This window comes from Hemitrygon akajei, chromosome 4 (genome assembly GCF_048418815.1).
Source record: "Hemitrygon akajei chromosome 4, sHemAka1.3, whole genome shotgun sequence".
Taxonomy (NCBI): domain Eukaryota; kingdom Metazoa; phylum Chordata; class Chondrichthyes; order Myliobatiformes; family Dasyatidae; genus Hemitrygon; species Hemitrygon akajei.
Window position 1 is genome coordinate 71,434,021 of NC_133127.1, and position 22,625 is coordinate 71,456,645.

A 22,625-nucleotide genomic window follows, 5' to 3' on the forward strand; every position below is an offset into this window, starting at 1 on the left:
TCATTCTAAATGTTTACCACACTTTGTACGAAAAATATTTTACCCTTCAAATCTCCCTTACTTTTCTCTTCTCTCATCTTAAATCTGCAACCTCGAGTTCGACTCAGCAAGCCTGGGGAAAAATCAGACTATCCTATCTGCATCCTTCATAAACATATAAATCTCTATAAGTTCATCTCCCCGCCTCCTACATCCCAGTGAAAATAAACCATCCTCCGCTCTCCTATTCCAGGTAACACCCTGGTGAATCTCTACTGCACTCTCTCGATAGTTACCAAGTCCTCCCTGCAATGTAGCGAACAGTACACATCACTCTAAATATTGTACAGTGTAATTCAAAGAAAAACAATCCCATATATACTTATATCTCCAAATACGACTGTCTTGATTAAATTCCTGATTGACCCGTCACTTTCTCGACCACCTCCTGCCGCAATGTTTCACCTTAAGTCTGCGCAGGCGCCACTACATGTGCAACAGTGCACCCTGGGATTTGTAGTTTGTTACAAGATCACTTATAAACTCCTCGGATGGATTTCTGAAAGTTAAACGTGTGGTGTTGAAGTGACATTAAAACGCCCGTGAACGTGCTGCACATAGTGTTTTAAAGGACTGCTTTAACAGCGCCCCTGAGGGGCGGCCGGACTGCAGTCGGCTGGATGCCGCCGGGGCGGTTGGAGAAGGGCGGCTCGCGCAGTCTCCGGCTGCTCGGCGAGCACGAGGCGCCGCCGCGGTTCTCCAGCAGGAGGAGACCGGCCCGACGCAGCGAGCCGCTCCACCCACCTCCCTGCAGGGGTAGGGCGGAACGTTCTGCCCGGGACTTCCTCCAATTAGGCTCCAGCGAGGAGGAGCCGCTGACTGGAGAGACCGAGACAGAAGGAGAAAGCGATAGGATTCCTGGCACTGGGAGCGGAGTGGGGGGGATCGGGAGCACGGAGCGAGGGAACGGGATCAGCTGGCGGGGGTACAAGGAGCAGCGGATCGGGATCAGCCCGGAGCAGGCGAGCCCAAGCAAGCCCAAGCCGGAGAAGGGCAGGGGATTGGGATCGGGATCCGATCGGCGCCGGGAGCCGGGCAGAGAGGATCGGGATTAGCCAGGGAGCAGAATAGACGTTTGCGACCAGCCTAGCAGTGAGAGCAGGGGCTAAGGTTAACCCAGGACAACTATTCAGCAACGTTGGGCGGTGCTCATCGGGGTGGCTGCATCGAAACAATCCTCATCCCAATCCCTGGATCTCAGTCAATCAAGTTGATACCGACAAAGCGGAAGAACAGTGAACATTTGGTGTGGGAGACTGGGGTAAATCGCTCTCTCCTAGCGACTAAGTGAGGAAGACAAGAACCTTACAACCACTGGAAACTCCTCGTCCTTCTCTCGAAGAAGCTTTGTTGTGCCGGGTTTACGATGTGGAGGGCTCCAAAGAATCGCGGACAATTCCAATAGGTCTGCAAATGTATTTTTCCGTATGGAGCTACGATGAAGGGCAACGATGAAGAGAGGGGCAAGGATATTGATCATTTTGAGATTCGTGCCAAAATAAAAATTAAAGGAAACGACCAGACGGATAGAGAATAAAATGTAAATGGATGGATATTGTACATAAAAGTCCATTCGTTGGCTAATGTGTAACGCCGTGAACACACTTACTGGATTTGTCACTGTTTAACCAACAAAGAGTAACCAGAGGACGAAAATGGCTCAACTTTCGCTGCAGGTGTTTTACTGCAGGAAATAATAACGAGTAAATAATCCGCATGCAATTCTGCTTTTTTTTAGTTAGATCTTGTGTCTGATTTGTATATTAGAACTTCTCCCAGGCATTATGCGTTAAAACTGTACCGTCACACAGAAAGGAAATCGTCTCTGCACGCAAAATGTCTCAGAGTTTATTGCAAGGAAAGCGGTTTTTCTGTAGGGAGTGGGTTTTCCATAAACTCCAGCATTGTCTTCAGGAAAAGAACAATGGAAAAGCATTTGGGACCTCTAATCCCGGTGGGAATACTGAACCTTCGGGAAAGAACAGTGGAGGAATCGGGGGTATTTTGGTTGTTGGGGGCCCCGGGAGTGGGAAGACTGCTCTGTGTACTGAGTTGGTTTGGCCCACCTGTCCGCAGCTGGTTCAGCGGGGCTTGCATCGGCAGACGCTCGCCTTTCACTTCTGCAAAGCTCAGGATGCAGACACGCTTTGCGTTGGCAACTTCATACGAAGCCTTGTTTCTCAGATTCGTAAGAGCAGTCTAGTCCAGGGATATGAAGAGAAACTTCGAGATCCGGCCGTCCACGGCGTGCTGCAGGCTGGTGAATGTGAGAGGAATCCCGGGGAAGCATTTAAAAGGTACAGCGTAGTTTTAATATAGGCACCGGCATAATCCATATGTATGCGTTGTAATCCAGAATGTCATCTTTTGATTTACAAATAATGCTTATGAATGGTCATATAATTAATGTGAATAGCTTAAGTATTGTGTTGATTCCAAAGACAAAATTGGAATTCTGTTTTTGCAAGCCTACATTACAAGTTACTCACTGTAGGTGTAGAGGTAATCATGTGAAAGTTACTTCTAATGATGGGTGCCAATCCCACACTACTAGCTTTCCATGGTTCTATAAGACATTTAAAACCTCTTACCAATTCTGTCTTGTGATATACACCATATCTAATTTATCCATAAACACAAGGAAGTCTGCAGATGCTGGAAATCTAAAACAACACACGCAAAACGCTGGAGGGACTCAGCATGTCGAGTTGACGTTTCTTGCTAAGACCCTTCTTCAGGACTCATGTTATTCAGTATCCAATTTATCCACCCTCTTGATGCCCATTCATCAGTTGACATGTGTCTATTCAGTGTCCAGACATGCAACATAATTCTTACTAATAAATTGGGTTACAGTTTATACTTTTAACTGAAGTTTCCAATGTTTTTGTTGTGCTATATGTAATTATACTACAAAGCAAATTGAATGAGCAAACCTTAAGGTTTTCTGCTGTTGTCTCCTTAAATGTGGGATTTTTTGAGACTGCATCTCATAGTTTGTCATTATAATGATAACCTTCTCCCACTTGGAGCCAAAGCTCTGTGCCTGTGTCCTAACATGTACCATTCATCTGTCATTCCTGTATTTGCTTACGTATGTTAGTTTCCATTGAACATTCTTGTCCTAGTTTACAGATCTCTCCTTGGAAGTATCAATTTGTGATTGATTAATTCTAAATACTTTGGCAATTTTAGACTACTTCACAACCAAAAACAGGATCTAGCAAACTAAGGTAGAAGTTAAGGAATTGGGAGAACGTTGCATTGGAATTATTGAGCTCTTATAAAAGATTTATCGTGGCTACTTTTTCAGTTTCCCTTTCCTTCTTTAACAATTTATGAGCTAGAGGGAAATCTCTTCATTTGCGATTACTTCAAAATTATTGTTTTTTTTCTTGGAAACCCAAGTACTTTGTCTAGAATCTTTAATTGCCTGTGCACAGCTGCTAGTTGAACCGGCTACCTGAACTAATATCTTCGAGGTTTGCATGGCTGCAGTACTTTTTCCAGTCACTCTCATTCTATATGGTTATTACAGAAGAGAACTTAAATATTTCAGTTTATTTTATAGACTTCATTAAAGTTTACAACCTCGCTTGAATAACAGTCCCTTGTAGACTATAAAGCCTTGTATATTTAAGACCTGGTATAGCCATGTACATATTGGAAATCCATTCTGAGAGTTGATAGAGTTAATGAAATGCTGCACATTTTTCTCCAGTGGATGAAACTTGACCAGTGTAATATGAGTAATGGTATGTCAGTGCTTTGACCACATGTTTTATTAAATAAGGATAAATTTAGTATTATATTTGGTTTCATGTAGGAATTTTTAATAAGGTGCCAGAAATGGCACTATTAGCTTTCATCACAGGAAGCTATTGGGCCTATCATGACAAAACTAGCTGAAGAGAGCTAGTCAGTCAAATCTTACTTTTCATCTGCTGATTTGAAGGCTTGTAAATCATGGAACATCATACACAGTTATGTACTGAGTTTTAAATGTGATGAGAGTTTTCTATCTCTATCATCCTTTCAAGGTATAAGGTCCAGTCTTGCAAGATTCTGGGTGACAAATGTAGAATTTCCTCCAAATTTTTTTGAAATAATAAAATATACTTTGTACTTTGAATTTACTGTAGCATCTTTGCTCCCTATTTATTGACCAGTGCTGAAGGTATTGTGTCTTCCTTATTCACCCTACAAGTTTTCCCTCATGCTTCTTTATTTCAGGGAGAGTGACCCCAATTGTCCATCTTTCCTCATAACTATTTCAGTTTTGACAGCACATTTGTAAATTTATCATCAACACTCCTTCCCCTCACCGCTAACATGATATCACCATGGTAGTAATAGCATAGCAGTTATTGTGGAGTTCAATTCCAATGTCCTATGTCTGTAGGACCCCTCTGTGGGATGCATGCATTTTCTCTGGAGCTCTGGTTTCCTTCACAGTCCAAATACATACCGGTTAGAAGGTTAATTGGTCATTGTAAATTGTTCCATAGTTTAGGGTTAAATCAGGAGTTATTGGGTGGCTTGGCACAAAGGGCTAGAAGGGCCTATTCTGTGCTATCTCTAAATAAATAAAATTCTTCCTGTGATGTAATAACCAGACCTTACTGTACTTAGTACTATAACTGTGGCTTAAATAATGTTTTATGCATTTGCCAGCAGAGGCATTGTAAACCCTTTTTAAAAGAAATCAATTGGCAGCAAACAAATAGCTGCTGCCAGCAACATTTATTGCCTGGTTTGCTGTTTTGAACTTGGCTTCTGGCTATGTAGACAAGTAATACGGTTTCATATTCCTGATATGACTAAACTTTTGCTTTAACATTGAGATAGGTTGTGTGTAGATTAATAATTTACTTGTTCAGTGAATGCCAAAGGTAGCACTAGATATACCTAAAAATGAAGTACTGAGATTTTAATGCTAAATTTAAGTAGAATTTAAATAGCACACACAGCATATTTTGAATTTTTTAAAAAAACTCCTCAAAACTAAGGGATATGATCAAAGCTCTTGTATGACAGAACTGTGATACTATGAGCTATCACTGCTCAAATAGTGATAGCTAAACTTGCTATGGAGGATAAAGAGGGAAGTAATCTAGCCTTTGAAGAGTAGGAGGCTACAGTATAACCTCCCTTTAGTGAGGGTACCTATAACTAGCTATGTCGGAAAGGACTTAAGGTCTTCATTTGAGTTCAGAACTTCATGGAGAGCAAACCTACTGCCATCATATTAGAAACATTGCAGTAACTTGTGAAGTCCTAAGTATACACTATGTATTAGCTACAACTTGGGTCTGTAGATACATGGGAACATTACCACTACAGGATCTTCAAAAATCACAATCATGGAAACACATCATTATTCCTTCACCTTGACTGAGTTAAAAATTCTGAATGTGTCTTTCTAACAAAAACAGTTGAAGTACCTTAAATCCATGGATTGCAAGAGTTCAAAAAGTTATCTCAGACATCTCAGAGATATTTGCTTAGGTTGATTTATATTAAATGTGAAATTGCTTTAAAATATGTAAATATTGAAATATAGCATCAAGGACAACCAATTTTGTTTGTAAATCATTTTAGTTTGTTATATTGCTGTTAAGTGACATTACAAGAGTAATGTCACTGTGAAAAGATACAGAATCATTCACCAATATAAACTTTTATACTGGGCATTGGATGTCTTACTATCTTCCCTAACTTTGCATTCTAGACTATTTAAATGAACAAAACTCCTGGATTAAGTAACCTTGTTATGATTGGTAGTATAGTTTGTAGGTTTTGAAGTTGGTCACCTACTTGAGAGATAAGTGTTATTGATGAAGGTGACAAGTCCATTCACCTTCTGATGGAAGTGTCCCAATGAAGGGTCTCAGCCTAAAACGTCAACGCTATTTCTTTTCGTAGATGCTGTCTGGCCTGCTGAGTTCCTCTAGTATTTTGTGTGTGTTATTCTGGATTTCCAGTATCTGTGGGATCTCGTGTTTATAACCATACCAGTCTTGTTATTACACTATTTGCAGATTTATCAAGATTTTATTCATACAGAAAGGTTACAATCTTTGTTAATTGGCAGCACAAAATCAAGAAATGAAAGCAATCTAACAATTACTATTAGGGAAGATCCAACTGGATCTTTGACAATGAGACACAAACACAGCAGACTGTCTCACCTTATTAGGAGAACAGAGCCCAATCATGAATGTGAAAAAATGCTATGTTCATTGGAATAAAGGCTGACTCTTTTGGACAGTACAAAGCATTTAAAATGCATTTTCAAAATTATGAAAAGAAACAAATTTAAAATGAAAACATATCTGTGTAGTATCCTATAGATCTTAACTTATGTTGCAAATGAAATTTTCTTCTAGTGGCCAGATGGAAAAAATATCAAGTGCATGTTTGGAATGGCTCTGTCTGATCTAGTTTGAAAACTCAGAGGCACATGCCTTTAGCATTTAATTTGTGTTTTGCAGTACTTAATGAAAATTCATTATGATCTCTTGCCTCTACCACAAAAATAGTAGGAATTCAGAACAAAACAATATTTAGATATTCATCTAGTCTAAGAGACCTATCCTGAATCTGAAATATGAAACTAGCTTATGTTGTGACATGTTTGAGGAAGAAAAATAACTTGAGATTATAATTAATTTATATATTTCTTTAATTTATAATTTTTTAAAATTTCTGAGTGCCACTGGCAAGGCCAACGTTTGTGGCCCTTCTAGTTTCCCTTTAGAAGTTGGTAGTGAGATGCCTTCTTGGTGCACTTCTTGTGAAGGTGCTCATACAGCACTGTGGATATGAAGTTCCAGGATTTGGACCAAGTTTCAATTGAGCACTGGTAATATGTTACCAAGTTGTGACAGGTGTGCAGTTTGGAGGGAGTTGCGCAGATGGCAATATCTATTACACCTGCTGCTCCTGTCCTTCCTGGTGGAAAAACCTGTGGGTTTAAGAAATGCTGTCATTAAATAGTTGAAGTGTTCTGTTAAGACATGGTGAAAATGGTGCATACCACGGTTTTGGTGTGCTAAATGTGTAGGAATGGAAATACAAAGGGTGGAGAGGGTGCTAATCAAGTAGGCTGCTTTATCCAGGATAGCATTGAGCTTCATGAGTGCTGTTGGTGCTGCATTCAACCCAGTGAGTGGAGAGTATTCTACATTGCTCCTGACTTGGAACATCTGCTTGGAGGAAAAACTTTGGGTCTTAGAACATGACTGATTTGATTAGAGAATACTGGGGCTCGGACCTGCTCTTGTAACCACAGCAATTATTTGGTTGATGTAATTGAGTTATATGGTGTGGCTCAGCAGTAGTAATTAAATTGACTATTAAGGGTGGAAAGTCATATATCTTGTTGGAAATTATTTTTTGTGCCACAATAGTATCAGGCAATTTTAACTGCCATTTATCAGGCTGTGCCTGATTAGGTGCTGATATGCAGTGGCTTACTTGCTACAATGCCGCATATATGATTAAACATTATGCAATTATCAACCAATAACTGGATTATAATGAAAAAAAGCTCCTTGACGAAGGAGTTGAACATGGTGGACCAAGGACACTGACATTTAAAACTCCTGCAGTGATATTTTAGGGTGGAATGTAACACCTCCAATAACCATCACGTTTGTCCATTGTGTGACTTGTGACTCAAACCACTGGAGTATTTTCCATTATTGTATTAGGGTTTCTTGATGCAACATTTGGTCAAATGTTGGTTTAATGTCAAGGACAGTCGCTATCACCTCACTTTGTATTATGGCTCATTGGTCTATATTTGGACAGTTTGACCAAATTGAACTGGTGTATACTTTATTTAGAGATATATTGCAGAACAAGCCCTTCCAGCTCAACGAGTTACATTGCCCAGCAACCCACCTGTTTAACCCTAGCCTAATCATTAGACAATTGACAATGACCAATTAACCGACTAACTGGTAGATCTTTGGACTGTGAGAAACCGGAGCATGCGGTGGAAACCCTGTAGTCAAGGGGAGAACTTACATCTAGGAGGCTTGTAGTTGATCAAAAGAAAAACAGTTGTATTCATTCTTGTCATTTGCAAGTAATGTCAAGTGTTATTTTGGAATGCTCATTTAGGAAGTGGTGTCCTCAACATATTTTCATAAAGTCTGTGCTCTTGTAGGAAATGTGATTTTAATTGTGTTTGCACAGCAAATGGATCAATTTGAATTGAATTGAATGATCTTTATTGTCGGTATACATAGGTGCAATGAAACTCTGTTTGGCTTCCTCTCAGGCAATTAGACAAAGTGGTAGATAAAAACAAGACAGTAATAGAAAAACAGTATTAAATAGATAAATAGCAGAAAATAAGTTGCAGCAGCACCAGAATATCACAGTAATGCACAAAGTGCTGTTAGTGTAAGTGTTTGAGTCTTTGTGTGTGCATGTGTGTGCTCACAGTTTCAGTCATTGTTCTGTGGGAGTGGTGTGATGGAGGTCACAGCTCTGGGGTAGAAGCTGTTCCTCAGTCTATTTGTTCAGGCTTTTAGTGTCCTGAATCTTTTGCTGGACGATAGCGAGCCAAACGGAGTGGTGGCATGTGTGGTGTCTCTGGTTATGCTGATTGCTTTCCTCCTGAGTCTGCTGGAATAGATGGTGTCCAGTCCTGGGAGCTCCATCCTGACAATTCACTGGGCTGCCTTCACCACACAACGCAGGTCTTGTTGCTCAGTGGCTGTGCAACTAGCATACCACAATGTGGCGCTGTTGGTCAGGATGGTTTCAAATGTGCTTCTGTAGAAGTTAAGCAACAGCTTTTGTGGGAGTTTGGCCTGTTTCAGCTTTCTGAGGCAGAAGAGTCTTTGTTGTGCCTTTTTTACAAGCAGCGAGGTGTTGGTCGTCCATGTCAGCTGTTTTGACAACATAACTCCAAGGAACTTTAGGTTTTGCACACTTTCCACTACCTCCCCATGTATATGGAGGGGGGGGGGTGTACTCTGTTCTTTGATCTCCTGAAATGAATGATCATCTCTTTTGTTTTAGAAGTGTTAAGGACCAGGTCATTGTCCTTACACCACTTTTGTTGTCTATCATTTTTCTGGCCTTGCTGGTCTATTCATTGTTATTGAATTGTTATGAGATATATTCGTTGTTAAGGGAATGCTCTTAAATGTAAGGCAGGAGTTGAATGAAATTATCATGTGGTATAATTTTTTATTTAGAAAGATTCTATTGCAGTGGACTGATTTATTCATGTTCAATTTTGCCATTAATTAGTTGCCTGATATATTTTCTCTACCCAAAGTGCTATAAATATCTTTTATTCAATTATGCCAAATATGTAGGTATAGTTTTCACATGCTCCCCAGGTGTCCAGAATTTTAATTCATAAATTTACCATGTCACATCATACTGTTCAGTTGGCCTTAGAAGTCTTAACCTGATAAGGATATTAATTTATTTTTTCTTGAGCAAAAATCAGGGAATTGTTCTGTTGCCCATCTTTTCATGTACAACATTAGGCAAAGATTTCCGTTTTGAACTGATTATCTGTATAGTAATACCTGTTTAAGTACAGGTGTTTCCCCCCCCCCCCCCCCCACCGTCCTTTACAAAAGTAGAGCGTTCCTATGAAACCCTACTTAAGCCAAAATGGTGTAAAGCGAAGAACCATTAATTTATACTGAAAAAATGTATGTAAAAGCAAAAATCCTCTTTGTAATGCGAAAACAGGTTACTAATGTAGGTGCAAACACGAGGAAATCTGCAGATGCTGGAAATTCAAACAATACACCCAAAATGCTGGTGGAACACAGCAGGCCAGGCAGCATCTGTAAGGAGAAACACTGTCAACGTTTTGGGCCGAGACCCTTCGTCAGGACTCACTAATGCAGGTCTTTTGTAAAAGTGAAGTGGCGTAAAGCAAACATTCATAAAGCGGGGGACACCTCTATTTGAATTTGAAAGTTTCAGCTGTTTTATCATTAGTGAGATACTGAGTGAAACCGTGCAGAGCAGGACAAGTTGCTGTCGGAGGGAGGAGGATTTAAAACAGTGCTTAGTAAAGGCTATATTTAGGACATTAAGGAATCATTTCTCCTCCGTAGTCAACAATAATTGAGATGATTACATTTTGAGGACTTATTGTGCGAAACTGCAGCCACATCTCCATCTTTAGTAAGACAAGAAGTGGACTGCCAAAGGTTGCGCAAGTCATGTTAATTGTCACCTCTCATGCTCATTCACCAGAATCCTTTTCCTTTCCTGTTATGAGCATGTCTTAATACTCACTTTGGCATTATAATTTTTTTGTACCCTCTGTATCTATTTTTGAGCAGTGGGCAGAGTAGGAAATTTTGCTTAATCTCTTATTTGTCACATATATTGGTTTATCTTGAGTATGCCTATTTTGCCATTCAACTCTGGCCTGTTAACTTGGATGCAGAGGAGGACTGAGGACTGTCAGGCTGTCTATCCTGCTGCATACCATACTAACGAAAGCTGCTTAGTTACCCCCCTCTCATATTGATCATAGTCACCGAATTGTACCTGAAGTAATCTTATCGGTGCTTAACAGTGTGATATTGACAATGTAGAATGTATCCTCTTTATACACTATCCTTTCAATTGCTGGCCCCTCTGGCTATTCCAGTAAGGTTACATTAGTTGTTTTAAGGTAGCTCTGATGATTCCGCAATGGATTTTTTTTATGTGGGCTGGGCGAGCACTTGGTGAATCTGGATTTCTCAATCATAGCTGCAGTTCTTATTTTGAGCTTTCAAGCTTATGAATCATGTTTTGGATTGATGCAGTTTTCCTATCTTCTTTTTGTGGGTATTGAAAGAATGAATAGTCTAAAGCTATTCTGAGATAAATTGGGTTCACATATTTACCCAAAGAGAACCATTTCCTTTTGACTCCAAAGAAGCTCACTGGGTCGGGCAGCACCTATGGTAGAAAATCAACACAGTGTTATAGAACATAGAACAGTACACCACAGTACAGGCCCTTTGGCCCACAATGTTGTGCCGTCCCTTAAACCCTGTTTCCCATATAACCCCTCACCTTAAATTCCTCCATATACCTGTCTAGTAGTCTCTTAAATTTCACTAGTGCATCTGCCTCCACCACTGACTCAGGCAGTGCATTCCACGCACCAACCACTCTCCGAGTGAAAAACCTAACTCGAATATCCCCCTTGAACTTCCCACCCTTTACCTTAAAGCCATGTCCTCTTGTATTGAGCAATGGTGCCCTGGGGAAGAGGCACTGGCTGTCCACTCTATCTATTCCTCTTAATATCTTGTACACCTCTATCATGTCTCCTCTGATCCTCCTCTCCAAAGAATAAAGCCCTAGTTCTCTTAAACTCTGATCATAATACATACACTCTAAACCAGGCAGCATCCTGGTGAATCTCCTCTGTACCCTTTCCAATGCTTCCACATCCTTCCTATGGTGAAGCGATCAGAACTGGACATAGTACTCCAAGTGTGGCCTAACCGGAGTTTTATAGAGCTGCATCGTTACCCTGTGACTCTTAAACTCTATCCCTTGACTTACGAAAGCTAACACCCCATAAGCTTTCTTAGCTACCCTATCTACCTGTGATGCAACTTTCAGGGATCTATCTGAGTGAAGACCCCTATTCTGGATTTGATGATGAAGGCCAGATATTTTCTTCATGAATTTTAGTAAAGTGTTTGACAAGGTTCTTCATTGGTGAGTGGGAATCCGTATAGATTCAGAATTGGCATGGGCATAGAAGACTGAGGATAGTGGTTGATAGAGGTCTATGACCCGTGGGGAGTGAGTTTAAGATATCAATCACACTTTGAAACAAAAGAAATCCCTCAAATCCCCTTTAAAACCTTTGCCTCTGAGCATGTGCCTCATAATTTTTTTATTGAGATGAGAATTATGGGAGCGAAGGAGAAAGCAGCAGACTAAGTGACTCGGGCTCCTCCAAGAGAACCGGTCAGAAATCCAGCAGCCTTGCATGTAGCGTTGCTATATTGGTATGACATTCTGCAATCCCCTTTGAACACTTGCATCTACAGAGCCATGGCAGTACTCACGGATTGCAAGATTGCACGGATTGACCATGCTTGATACTAGTCTGAACTTCCATTGCAACCTTTATATTTTTGATTGAAGTTGAAGTCCTTTAAGTGTGGCAATTAAAGGACCAGCAGATGTTGTATAATAGGGAAGTACACAAATGTTCTGATGGACCAAGACACCATTTCCATTTTGAAAATTATAAGTTATTAGTTAAGTACTGTGCTGCGTAATTGTTTTTGAATATACCACTTCTAGCAATATTCTCAATGTAGTGTATTAATATTAATTAAGGGCCAAATTGGTAGGTAGATCAACTAAATATTTACTGAGGTTATTGGAACATAAGCATAGAAGGGGTGTTTAGCATTCTTCTCTCATGCTTCCTCTGCTATTCAGTAACATCAAGGCTGCTTTATTTTGAGATCGTGATGCTGGTCTCCAGACAACTCAATCAGGGAAGATCATTCCTTAATTTACCTTATCAAGCCTAGTGAGAATTCTTTTCACTTCAGTGGGATCATCTGTGACTAGTGATTGTTGGAATAAGTATTATGGACACGAGGGTTATGGAGAACTATGGTCCAGGTGGAAGTCGATGGCACAAGGCAGCATTATAGTTCAGCATGGACTACCCAAGCTGAAGATCCTGTTTTTGAGCTGTGGCGCTCTACGGTACTTGTCAAGTATCTAAATTCAAGAATACAAGCAGCGCCTGCTTAATCACTTCTCATAAAACAAGCCTTGCATCCCTGGAATAAATTTGGTGAACATTGTGTTGCATCTACTCTAATGCAAATATATCCTCTCGGAAGTAGGGAAGACTGACCTTGTGTAGTCTAACCAGAATACTATAATAATTATAGATTATGCCACTGTATAGTTATAATGACTGTATATTTCATCATGTGCATAAATTGAAATGTGGACCTGAGGTTTGTAATAGCCCTAATAATGTGGTTAGGGTGCAACATATCCTTCCATTACGTTTCCTGCATCAGTGCATTTAGATCTATGAAGTCATGTTCCTGACATTGAACATCTACTCCCTATATAAAAATAAAACAGAACATTTTGGAAATATGTACTAGGTACTGTATATGCAGTTGTTTGAAGTGAATCTGAGGGAAGCAAAAAAGAATTGATGTTTCAGGTCAACTTTTCTGATGCAGTGTCTTCAATCTGAAATATTAATTCATCCCATGGGTGCAGCTGGACCTGTTGAGTATTTCCAGCACTTTCTGTTTACATTTTAGACTAATAGCATCCAGAGTTTTTTTTTAAATATTCACGTCTGTTACCTTCTTATTGCAGGCTGGAGAACAACCACCATGCCCCTGGATATGAGGCATTTCTTTTATCTTTTTATACTCTAGCTCTAAGATCTCCTGTATAGCGGAAACCCTTGGAATGTACTCCTGCCTGTGTTTATCCATCTTTCTTTCTTTTCCAGATATTATTCGGCTCACCAAGAACAATCTCTAACATCTGTTGGAGCCACAATGTACCTTCTCTGTGTGGTGCAGTCCATTTTTATTTAGTTAAGCTGAACTTAAAGTTATGCCACTATTGAAACACTACTAATGCAGTTATTCCTGTCTGCTTAAAGATTTAAAATAATAATGACTACAAAATACAAAATGCCTTCTGCCTTTTGAATGGGCATAGGCTAATTTCAGCATCTTGACTCCTGTGGGGTTTTTTTGGGATTATATACAATTTAACCCCTACAAAATTTAGACCAGCTAGTCTAAGCTATAACACAAATTCCAGTGTTGAATCATATCCAGCAAATACAGCAAAGGGAAAGAAAAGTGTCATTGAGAATGATGCAAAGCAGAAAGAAAGAAAGATGGAAAATTATTTTGATTATTATGAAAGTAGAGGCTGTTTCGCAGTAATTCTATTAAAAGTTTACTTATATTTTATTGAATTGAGGTTCAGTTTCCTCCAATGATCCAAAGATTGGGCAGGCTAATTGGTCATTACATATTGTCCTGTGATTAGGTTAGGGTTAAATCGGGGTTGTCGGGGATTGCTGGGACAGCACAGCTCAGAAGTGCCAGAAGTGCTTATTCTGTGCTGTATCGCTAAATAAATAGGTAACTTCTTCCTCAGTGTCAGCAAGACAAAGGAGATGGTTATTGACTTCAAGAGAAATTGCACTGCTCACACCCCTCTTTACATCAGTGTTTCAAACTGCTGTAGCTCACCAATGCCTCTACTATGAGGAGGCTGAAGAGAGCTGGATTATGCACATCTATACTCAAGTCATTCTACAGATGCACAGTACAGAGCATCCTAACTGCTTAGGATGTTGCATCACTCCATGGTGTGGAAACTGCACTGTGCCAAACTGGAAGGCTCTACAAGTGGTAGTCAAAACTGCCCAATGTATCACTGGCACCAGCCTACCCACCATCAAGGACATGTATACAGAAAGGTGCCAGAAGAGGGCCAGTAGCATCATGAAGGATGCCACTTGCCCTGCACATGGACTGTTGGTCCTACTCTCAAGGGAGGAGGCTACATCACAATCATGCCTTTACAGTCAGACTGAAAAACAGGTGGTCAGCTGGAAATGTTGAGCAGCCTTACTTCCCCAAGCAGTAAAGCTGATGAACACCTTCACTCACTCCTCCACATCCCCAACCACCACTACTTTATCATTTCCTGTCAGCCACCTTATGTACTGACACTCCTGTGCCTAGTGTCACTTTATGAACATACAATCAATCTATGTATATAAGCTATCTTGTGTATGTATGTTTATTTTTATTATTGTGTTTTTTATGCTGCATTGGAGCTGGAGTAATATTACTTCGTTTACCTTTATACTTGTGTACTGGAAATGACATTAAACAATCTTGAATCGTGAAATTCTCTTAGGCTAGTTTAATGGGTATCTAATCCATCTTCCCATACTTGAAATGTGTGAATATGTGCATCAGTGATATTTCAGGACAGTATACAAAACAAGTGGAACAATCTGGATGAGAACTGCCTGGCATTCAAGTATGCAATTACTAAAGATTTGTCTGATTCCTCAAAATCCAGACTATACTACTCCATATGAGCATGTTCCTGTTTCAGGATAATCATCACACAATACAATTGAAATACAAGGTTCCCCTCCAGCCCCTTGGCATGACCATTGAATTCTCCAACTTCTGGTAATTCCCTCCCCTCCCCTCCCCCATCCCAGTTTCCCCCTGCCGTCTCCTCCAGCTGCCTATCACTTCCCTCGTGGTTCTGCCTCCTTCTACTACCCATAGTGCTTTCTCCTTACATTCCTTCACCTTTCCTGCCTGTTTCTTCCCCCACCCCTTGATCTTTCCCTTACTGGTTTTTCGCCTGGTATCTACCTGCCTTCTCTTTCCCACCATCCCCCAACCTTCTTTATAGGGCCCCTGCCCCCTTCCTCTTCAGTCCTGACGAAGGGTCTCGGCCCGAAACGTTGACTTAATTTCCACGGATGCTGCCCAACCTGCTGAGTTCCTCCAGCGTGTTGTGCGTATTGCTTTGACCCGAGCATCTGCAGAGTATTTTGTGTTCCCAATACATTTTTTTTACACAATGGAATGGTTAAATGCTACAATATGAATTCTTTGAATTTTCTTCTTCACTTGACATTATGTCTTATTACTTGAAAAGATGATTGTTTTATAGGGTCACCCATATATCCCTTAACATACATATCTGACATTCATACATCATTCATTGTTTTGATTTATTGTTTAGGCTAGCATGATCTCTTTATTTAAGATTTTTGTTGGGTACAAATCTGCAAGTACAGTACTGGAAATTTGGAATGAATGATAGAGATTTTGGAGTTGACAGTTAAACTTTTCATTGTACATGTTCAACATTATAAAGCACCAGTGTAATATGGCATATTCACATCTGCATTCAACTAAAAACCAGCAACAGATTGTGCAAACATACCAGTACTTTGATATGTAAATTAAAATTGGAGATTGTGTAGTACATTATGAGTGTTGCCTACAGAAGTTGGCTTGTGAAGCTGAGAAATTAATATACATATGGAATTTCAATGTTTTTGTCTTTAAGTGTGAACAAAATTCATCATTAATGTTTGCCTTGGATCTATACATCAGTTTCTGATGCCGACAAAATAAGTCAAAGAAGCTCTGAGCAATATGGTTGGATTTGTAATTTCAAGATTCTGTTCCTTGTCAACAGTAAAGGAGCATTAGTAGTGCACAGTCACCTTGCAGTGTGGTTTATCCAGATGTTTTCGTTGGCTATGTAACACTGGGATAAAATTAGCTCCATTTGGATGAAGTCACAGAGCATAGTTTTCTGTTTGGGCTGGATCCAGAGTCCTGGTGTGGGGGTGGGTAGGTGAGAAGACAGGGAGAAAAATATAAAGCAAATTTTTCCTGCCTCATCACCTTCCAATAACTCTCTAGAATGCACATTGATACGGATGTCAGTTGGTGGTAGTGCGAAAGAATTGTGTTTTGATGTTCATTATGTTTGCACATTTAAAAGAAAACCATCTTATTTAAAGAATGATGCTGTCTCTGAAACTTGTGAAAGTAGAAGAGAAGAAAGCTGTATGGAAATACTGGATGTGTTGGAGAAATAAGCCTAGAAATTTGAAAAGCATAACTCTTTCACAAATTTCACAACATACTGCAGTGATTTTAAACCTGATTTTTCTCAGTATAAAGTGACGGAATATCGAGCTTCTCCCCTATCTGGAATGCAACATGTTAACGTTTCCTGAATGTTCATACATGAGTCACTCTGTGGCTTCGGGTGCTTATTGCACCAGGATTGAATGGATAACATCATTACTTGTTCAACACCTCGTTTTGGAGTATTGCAAACTAGTCTGCTTGAGAAATGGCTGTCATTGTGCACTCTCAGGACAGCACAGAACTGGGATCCATATAAAGGAGTCTCTTATTCTTCATCCTGTGCTTTTTTTAATATATTCTTTGCCATTCACTTTTCCACCCCCACCCCCACCGTCACCCTTCAGAGCACACCATAGTTAACATAGAATAGACACAATTGATCCTGTGACTAACAACCCGTCTCTAACATTCTCCCACCCTTACCAAACCAGATAAACCAGAAGCATATTTTCAATCTTGCTGCAGGTGTGCCACTGTAATGCTCATCTTGTGCACCTTTGGGGAGACGCAGACAGAGGACAGACAGACAGACAGAAAGAGACACAGACAGACATTTAATAAGGATTCCTGTTGCAGTATGGAGCCCCAATTACTGATTTTATTTTTATTTGGATATTAATAATTGTTTTTCCATAGGCTCACTGTCAGTTTTCCAGCCTGAGAGCAGCGAAATCTGTGAAAGCTCATGTCGTTCTATTGAGCGTCATGAGGAATCGGCTGAAATAGGAGTTTGGTAGTGCATCCTACATTTCAGCATTTCTCTAGATAAAAACATCTCTTCTAAATTCTTATTGGATTTATTTCATGTATGAAATTATTGTCTTCTTGAGTAAAGTCTTGTCATAATCATGAAGACTATTATCACTTCGGCCTTTTTCTAGATTATTCTGGATTATTTTCAAGATCTTCTGGATTAAATGAGTCAACAATGTATTAACTGTATACACTCAGTGGCCACTTTATTAGGTATAGGAGTGGAACTTAGTGTGACTTTCTGCTGCTGTAACCCATCCAGTTCAAGGTACGACATGTGCCTTCAGAGATAATCTGCATGAAGCTCTTACAATGCATGAGTATTTGAGTTACTGTTGCCTTCCTATCAGCTTGAACCAGTCTGGCCATTTTCCTCTGACCTCTCATTAGCAAGGTTTTTTTTTCCAAAGAACTGAAGCTCACTGGATGGTTTTTGTTTTTCAAACCATTCCTTATAAACTCTAGAGACTGTTGTGTGAATATCCCAGGAGAATATCAGTTTCTGAGATACTCCGATCACCCCGTGTAACGCCAACACTCAATCCACAGTCAAAGTAATTTACATCACATTTCTTACCCATTTTGATGTTTGGTCTGAACAATAACTGAACCTCTTGACCACGTCTGCATGCTTTTATGCATTGAGTTGCTATCACATGATTGGCTGGTTAGATACTTGTATTAACGGGCTGGTGTATGGGTGCACCTAATAAAGTGGTCACTGAGTATATATTCTGGATATAGTAAATGTTGCAATATGATGATGGGAAAAAACCCTAATGGCAACTGAAGTAAAAAAATACTTTTCCTCAATTTGATAGGTTTTTTTTGTTTATGAATTAAGTCTGCCTCCATAATTGTTTTTTGATGGCAAAAGTTCTAAAGGGAAATGATACCTGTCAGTTGATTTATGTAGTAAGTGTGTGATAACTAGTTACTGAATGAACTGTCTCTATTTATTTATAACAGGAATTCCTTGATAACAGGAATCTTCATGTAATATCACTATTATTATCATTGGACTACCCTTGGCTTAGATGTGCAGCCCAATCTCATAAAGTGGTTAGTTTGACAATAATAGATTACAGGAATGTCATGAGGGTAACATGATTTATTTTTATGTTCCAAGGTAAGATTTATTTCTTTCTCCTTACTCCTTTACAATCACAATTGTCCATGTTAACAACAAAAATAAGTGAACTAGATCCATTTTACTGCTTACCATGGGACAGGTGACTAGCTGGTTACAGTTTATGTCAAGTTGGGTGAGTGGAGAGGGCAATTTGATGTTTGAGGCACATTTGTTTCAGAGAGTCTTTGGAAGTCAAGCAACATTGAATAGGTCATGCCCGGAGAGGAAATGCCATTGTTAAAATGGGGTATAATAATCCCTGATTCTCCACTAGAGGGGTAATGGAAATTGAAATTCATACTGAATGAGGATACGAGCAAAGAACTATATTGTTGCAAAATTTAGCAGTAACGTAGGTTTCAGTAAAAAGCCACAAGCTACCTGCTTATCCAGCTGAAAACGCATGATTTTTTTCCCGTTAGAAAAATAATTGACTAGAAATACAACTATTGCAGGATTTCTCAGGTGTTCAGAATGGAGAAAGTTTACCACCTTAAGCTGCCTACATAAAAAGCTATGCATGCATGTAAGGATGCTTTTCATTAAACGAAGATACCATGGTAAAGAGACTTAGTGGCTCATATAGGCCTCCATCACATTTGTTATGTTGCAGGTTTCCTGCCTTATATTGTCCTTAAAGGGTATTCTTGCCTGATTCTTGGGGGAAATAACAGGCAGGATAGACGAAGAAGAATCAGAGGATGTTGGTTACTTGGATTTTCTGAAGGCCTTTGACAAGGTGTTGCACATGAGGCTGCTTATCAAGATAAGAGCCCGGTATATAGCAGGAAAGATACTAGCATGGATGGAAGATTGGCTGACTGGCAAGAGGCAAAGAGTGGGAATAAAAGGAGCCTTTTCTGGTTGTCTGCCTGTGACTAGTGTTTTCGCAGTAGTTGATATTGGGACTGCTTCTTTTCACATTATATGTCAACAGTTTGGATGACAAAATTGATGGCTTTGTGGCTGAGTTTGCCAGTGATATAAATATAGCTGAGGGTCAGGGTAGCGTTGAGGCAGCAGAAGGACTTAGACAGATTGGGAGAATGGGTAAAAAGTGGCAGATGTAATACAGTGTGGGCAAGTGTACGGTCATGCACTTTGGTAGAAGGAATAAAGGTGTAGACTATTTTCTGAGTGGGTAGAAAATTCAACAATCAGAGCTGCAAAGGGACTTGGAAATCTTTATGCAGGAATCACTAAAAGTCATCTTGCAGGTTGAGTAGGTGAGGGTTTTGAAAGCCATTTATCCACCTCCTCTGTCAAGTTCATAGCTTGGCCATTTATTTTGTTCTCCCGGTGGCATCAATTAAAGGCAATTAATTTCAAGAGTACTGGAATATAGGAGCAAAGGTGTGATGCCAAGGCTTTGTAAAGCTTTGGTGAGACTGCACTTGGAATAATGTGAGTAGCTTTGGGCCCCTTATCACCTTCTCAAAGAAAAGAAGTGCTGGCATCGGAGAGGGTACAGAGGATGTTCATGAAATGATTTTGGGAATGAAAGGATTAATGTATTAGTAGTGTTTAATGGCTCTGAGTGTGGTTTAGAAGAACAAGCCAGAAAGTGATGAGTCTGTGGAATTCATTGCCATGAATGGCTGTGGAGGCCAAGATACTGAATAAATTTAAAGCGGAGGTTGATAGGTTCTTGACTAGTTGGGTGTCAAAGGTTGTGAGGAAGAGGCAGGAGAATGGGGTTGAGAGGGATAATAAATTAGACATGATAAAGTAGCAGAGAAGACTCAAATAGCCTAATTCTACTCCTCTGTCTTATGGTCTTGCGGTTTATTACTTTTTCTGTGGTACGTAGATTAATGTATACCCTTAAAGATAAAAATATCTCAGAATTTCTGATCAGTACAAAGCAAGTTTACATCACACTATGCTCAATGGAAAATTAAAAATGCACAACGATCCCTGCAGAAGAACTTTTTTTTCCAATGGGTGCTGCTGGCAAGTTGTCAAATCTTGGCATATGAGAGGGGTGAGATTGTCAAGTTGATTGAGCAGGCACATTTCATTTAAAAACGAGGAAGCAATTTTTAAATTTTAAAGCCAGATTATTTCCTCAGTGTTTAATATATGACATAACAAGCTCAGTATGATCTCATATTAATTCAAGTGATTATGTTGTCTTGCTGTAGCAAGATCAGAGCCAGTAAAATACTATTCCTTTGGTAGTTTGATACGAGATGCTTATTTGTGAATGGCCATTGATTTCTGATGATGAGATTTGTGGGAATCAAATTACTGTTTTATTTTGAGCAAGAACCTCTCGTGGTTATGATTTACCATCTTACTTTGATGGTAAGAGTTAAGTAGTTTTTTTTGTTTTACTTTGTATAAATGGTGATTTAATACTTGTTGGAAGCTATCAACAAAGAAATAAAAAATATGGTAGGATCAAACAATCATTGTAGCATTCATCTGGTATCCAGCTGTTGAAGATGCATTTGACATTTTTTGTTTTTAATTGATACCGCTGGGTGAACAATCTAAATGGACAAGCTATGAACTTCACAGAAGATATGAATAGATGACTTTCTATACCCTGTCCTTGTGCGGAATCACTTTGAAAAGAAGAGTGTTTGGTAGCATTAAACAACATGAAACATTCTGAACGTTAAAAGGCCTGAACAGATTAGATGTGGCAAAGTTATTTCCCATGGTTGGGGAGTCTAGGACGAGAGGGCATGACTTCAGGATTGAAGGACGTCCATTTAGAACAGAGAGGAGGAGAAATTACTTAGTCAGGGGGTGGTAAATCGATGGAATTCGTTGCCATGAGCAGTTGTGGAGGCCAAGTCATTGGATGCATTTAAGGCAGAGATAGATAGGTTCCTGATTAGCCAGGGCATCATAGGGTATGGGGAGAAGGCAGGGGAGTGGGGATGACTGGAAGAATTGGATCAGCCCATGATTGAATGGTGGAGCAGACTCGATGGACCAAATGGCCTATTTCTGCTCTTATATTTTATGGTCTTATGAAGGCAAGGGATCTTGAGCAGATAGGTGGTTGACCAGATGAGTATTTTACATATACTAATAAACAAAATGAATCAGAGACACCTATTTATAATTTTTTAAAGAACTCACCTAGTGCTCTGGCTTTTTATGCTAGGGAGTTTCCATAAAGTTTTATATTTAGTACTGCCTGCATGAGAGGATGGTGATTTGATCTGATGATTGGGAAGGAAATGAACAATAAAGGAAAAGAGGAGATCAGAATTTGGAGGGGTTGTGGTCAGATGCATAGAAGTGCTTAGTTGTTTTTGACTTGTGAGATATGAGATTAGTTGGATGGTTGTGGAAGCCATTTGCTGCATGGTCAATTTTAATTTTGGGAGAAGGGCTTTAGAGGACTCTTGAATAGATGTGCCTGACTAAAACAATAATTTTATTCTGCTATATTTAGAGTTTTTGTACATTCATGTTGAACAAACTTGGTGAAGATCTGTGTATCCTGCATGATGCAGAAGGAATTTTCTTCCAAGCTCAAATCATTTGCAAGATTTACTGATTTTATTTGGTAAAGTTTGGTATAATTCATCCAATATGGAACTCTAATTGTAATTTTACAAATTAATCCACAAATATAGTGTTTTAATAGGTATTATTTTAGTAATGGCATATTATTTAAACATACATTGTAAATATATTGAGATAAAATCTTCTGGAAAATGCTTGCTTACTTACTTTACTTGTCACAATTGATACTAGAGCGTACAATCATCACAGTGATATTTGTTTCTGCACTTCATGCTCCCTGAAGTACAAATCAAAGTAAATATAATAAAAATTTAAATTATAAATCATAATTAGAAAAGGGAAAATAAGGTAGTGCAAGTCAGGTCCATATATTTGGAAGGTACGGCCCAGATCCAGGTCAGGATCTGTTCAGCAGTCTTATCACAGTTGGAAAGAAGCTGTTCCCAAATCTGGCCGTACGAATCTTCATGCTCCTGAACCTTCTCCCG

At 39.5% G+C, this 22,625-nt stretch overlaps 1 protein-coding gene across 1 annotated transcript in view; it reads left to right on the forward strand.

The window, feature by feature from the left end:
- The first annotated feature begins 540 nt into the window (after positions 1–540).
- Positions 541–22,625, forward strand: part of ankrd50 (ankyrin repeat domain 50) — a 108,671-nt gene continuing 86,586 nt past the window's right edge. Inside the window, exon 1 of the mRNA XM_073042816.1 lies at positions 541–2,336. Coding sequence (XP_072898917.1) covers positions 1,876–2,336 — 461 coding nt within the window. The 5' untranslated portion in view covers positions 541–1,875. The remainder of the gene's footprint in view (positions 2,337–22,625) is intronic.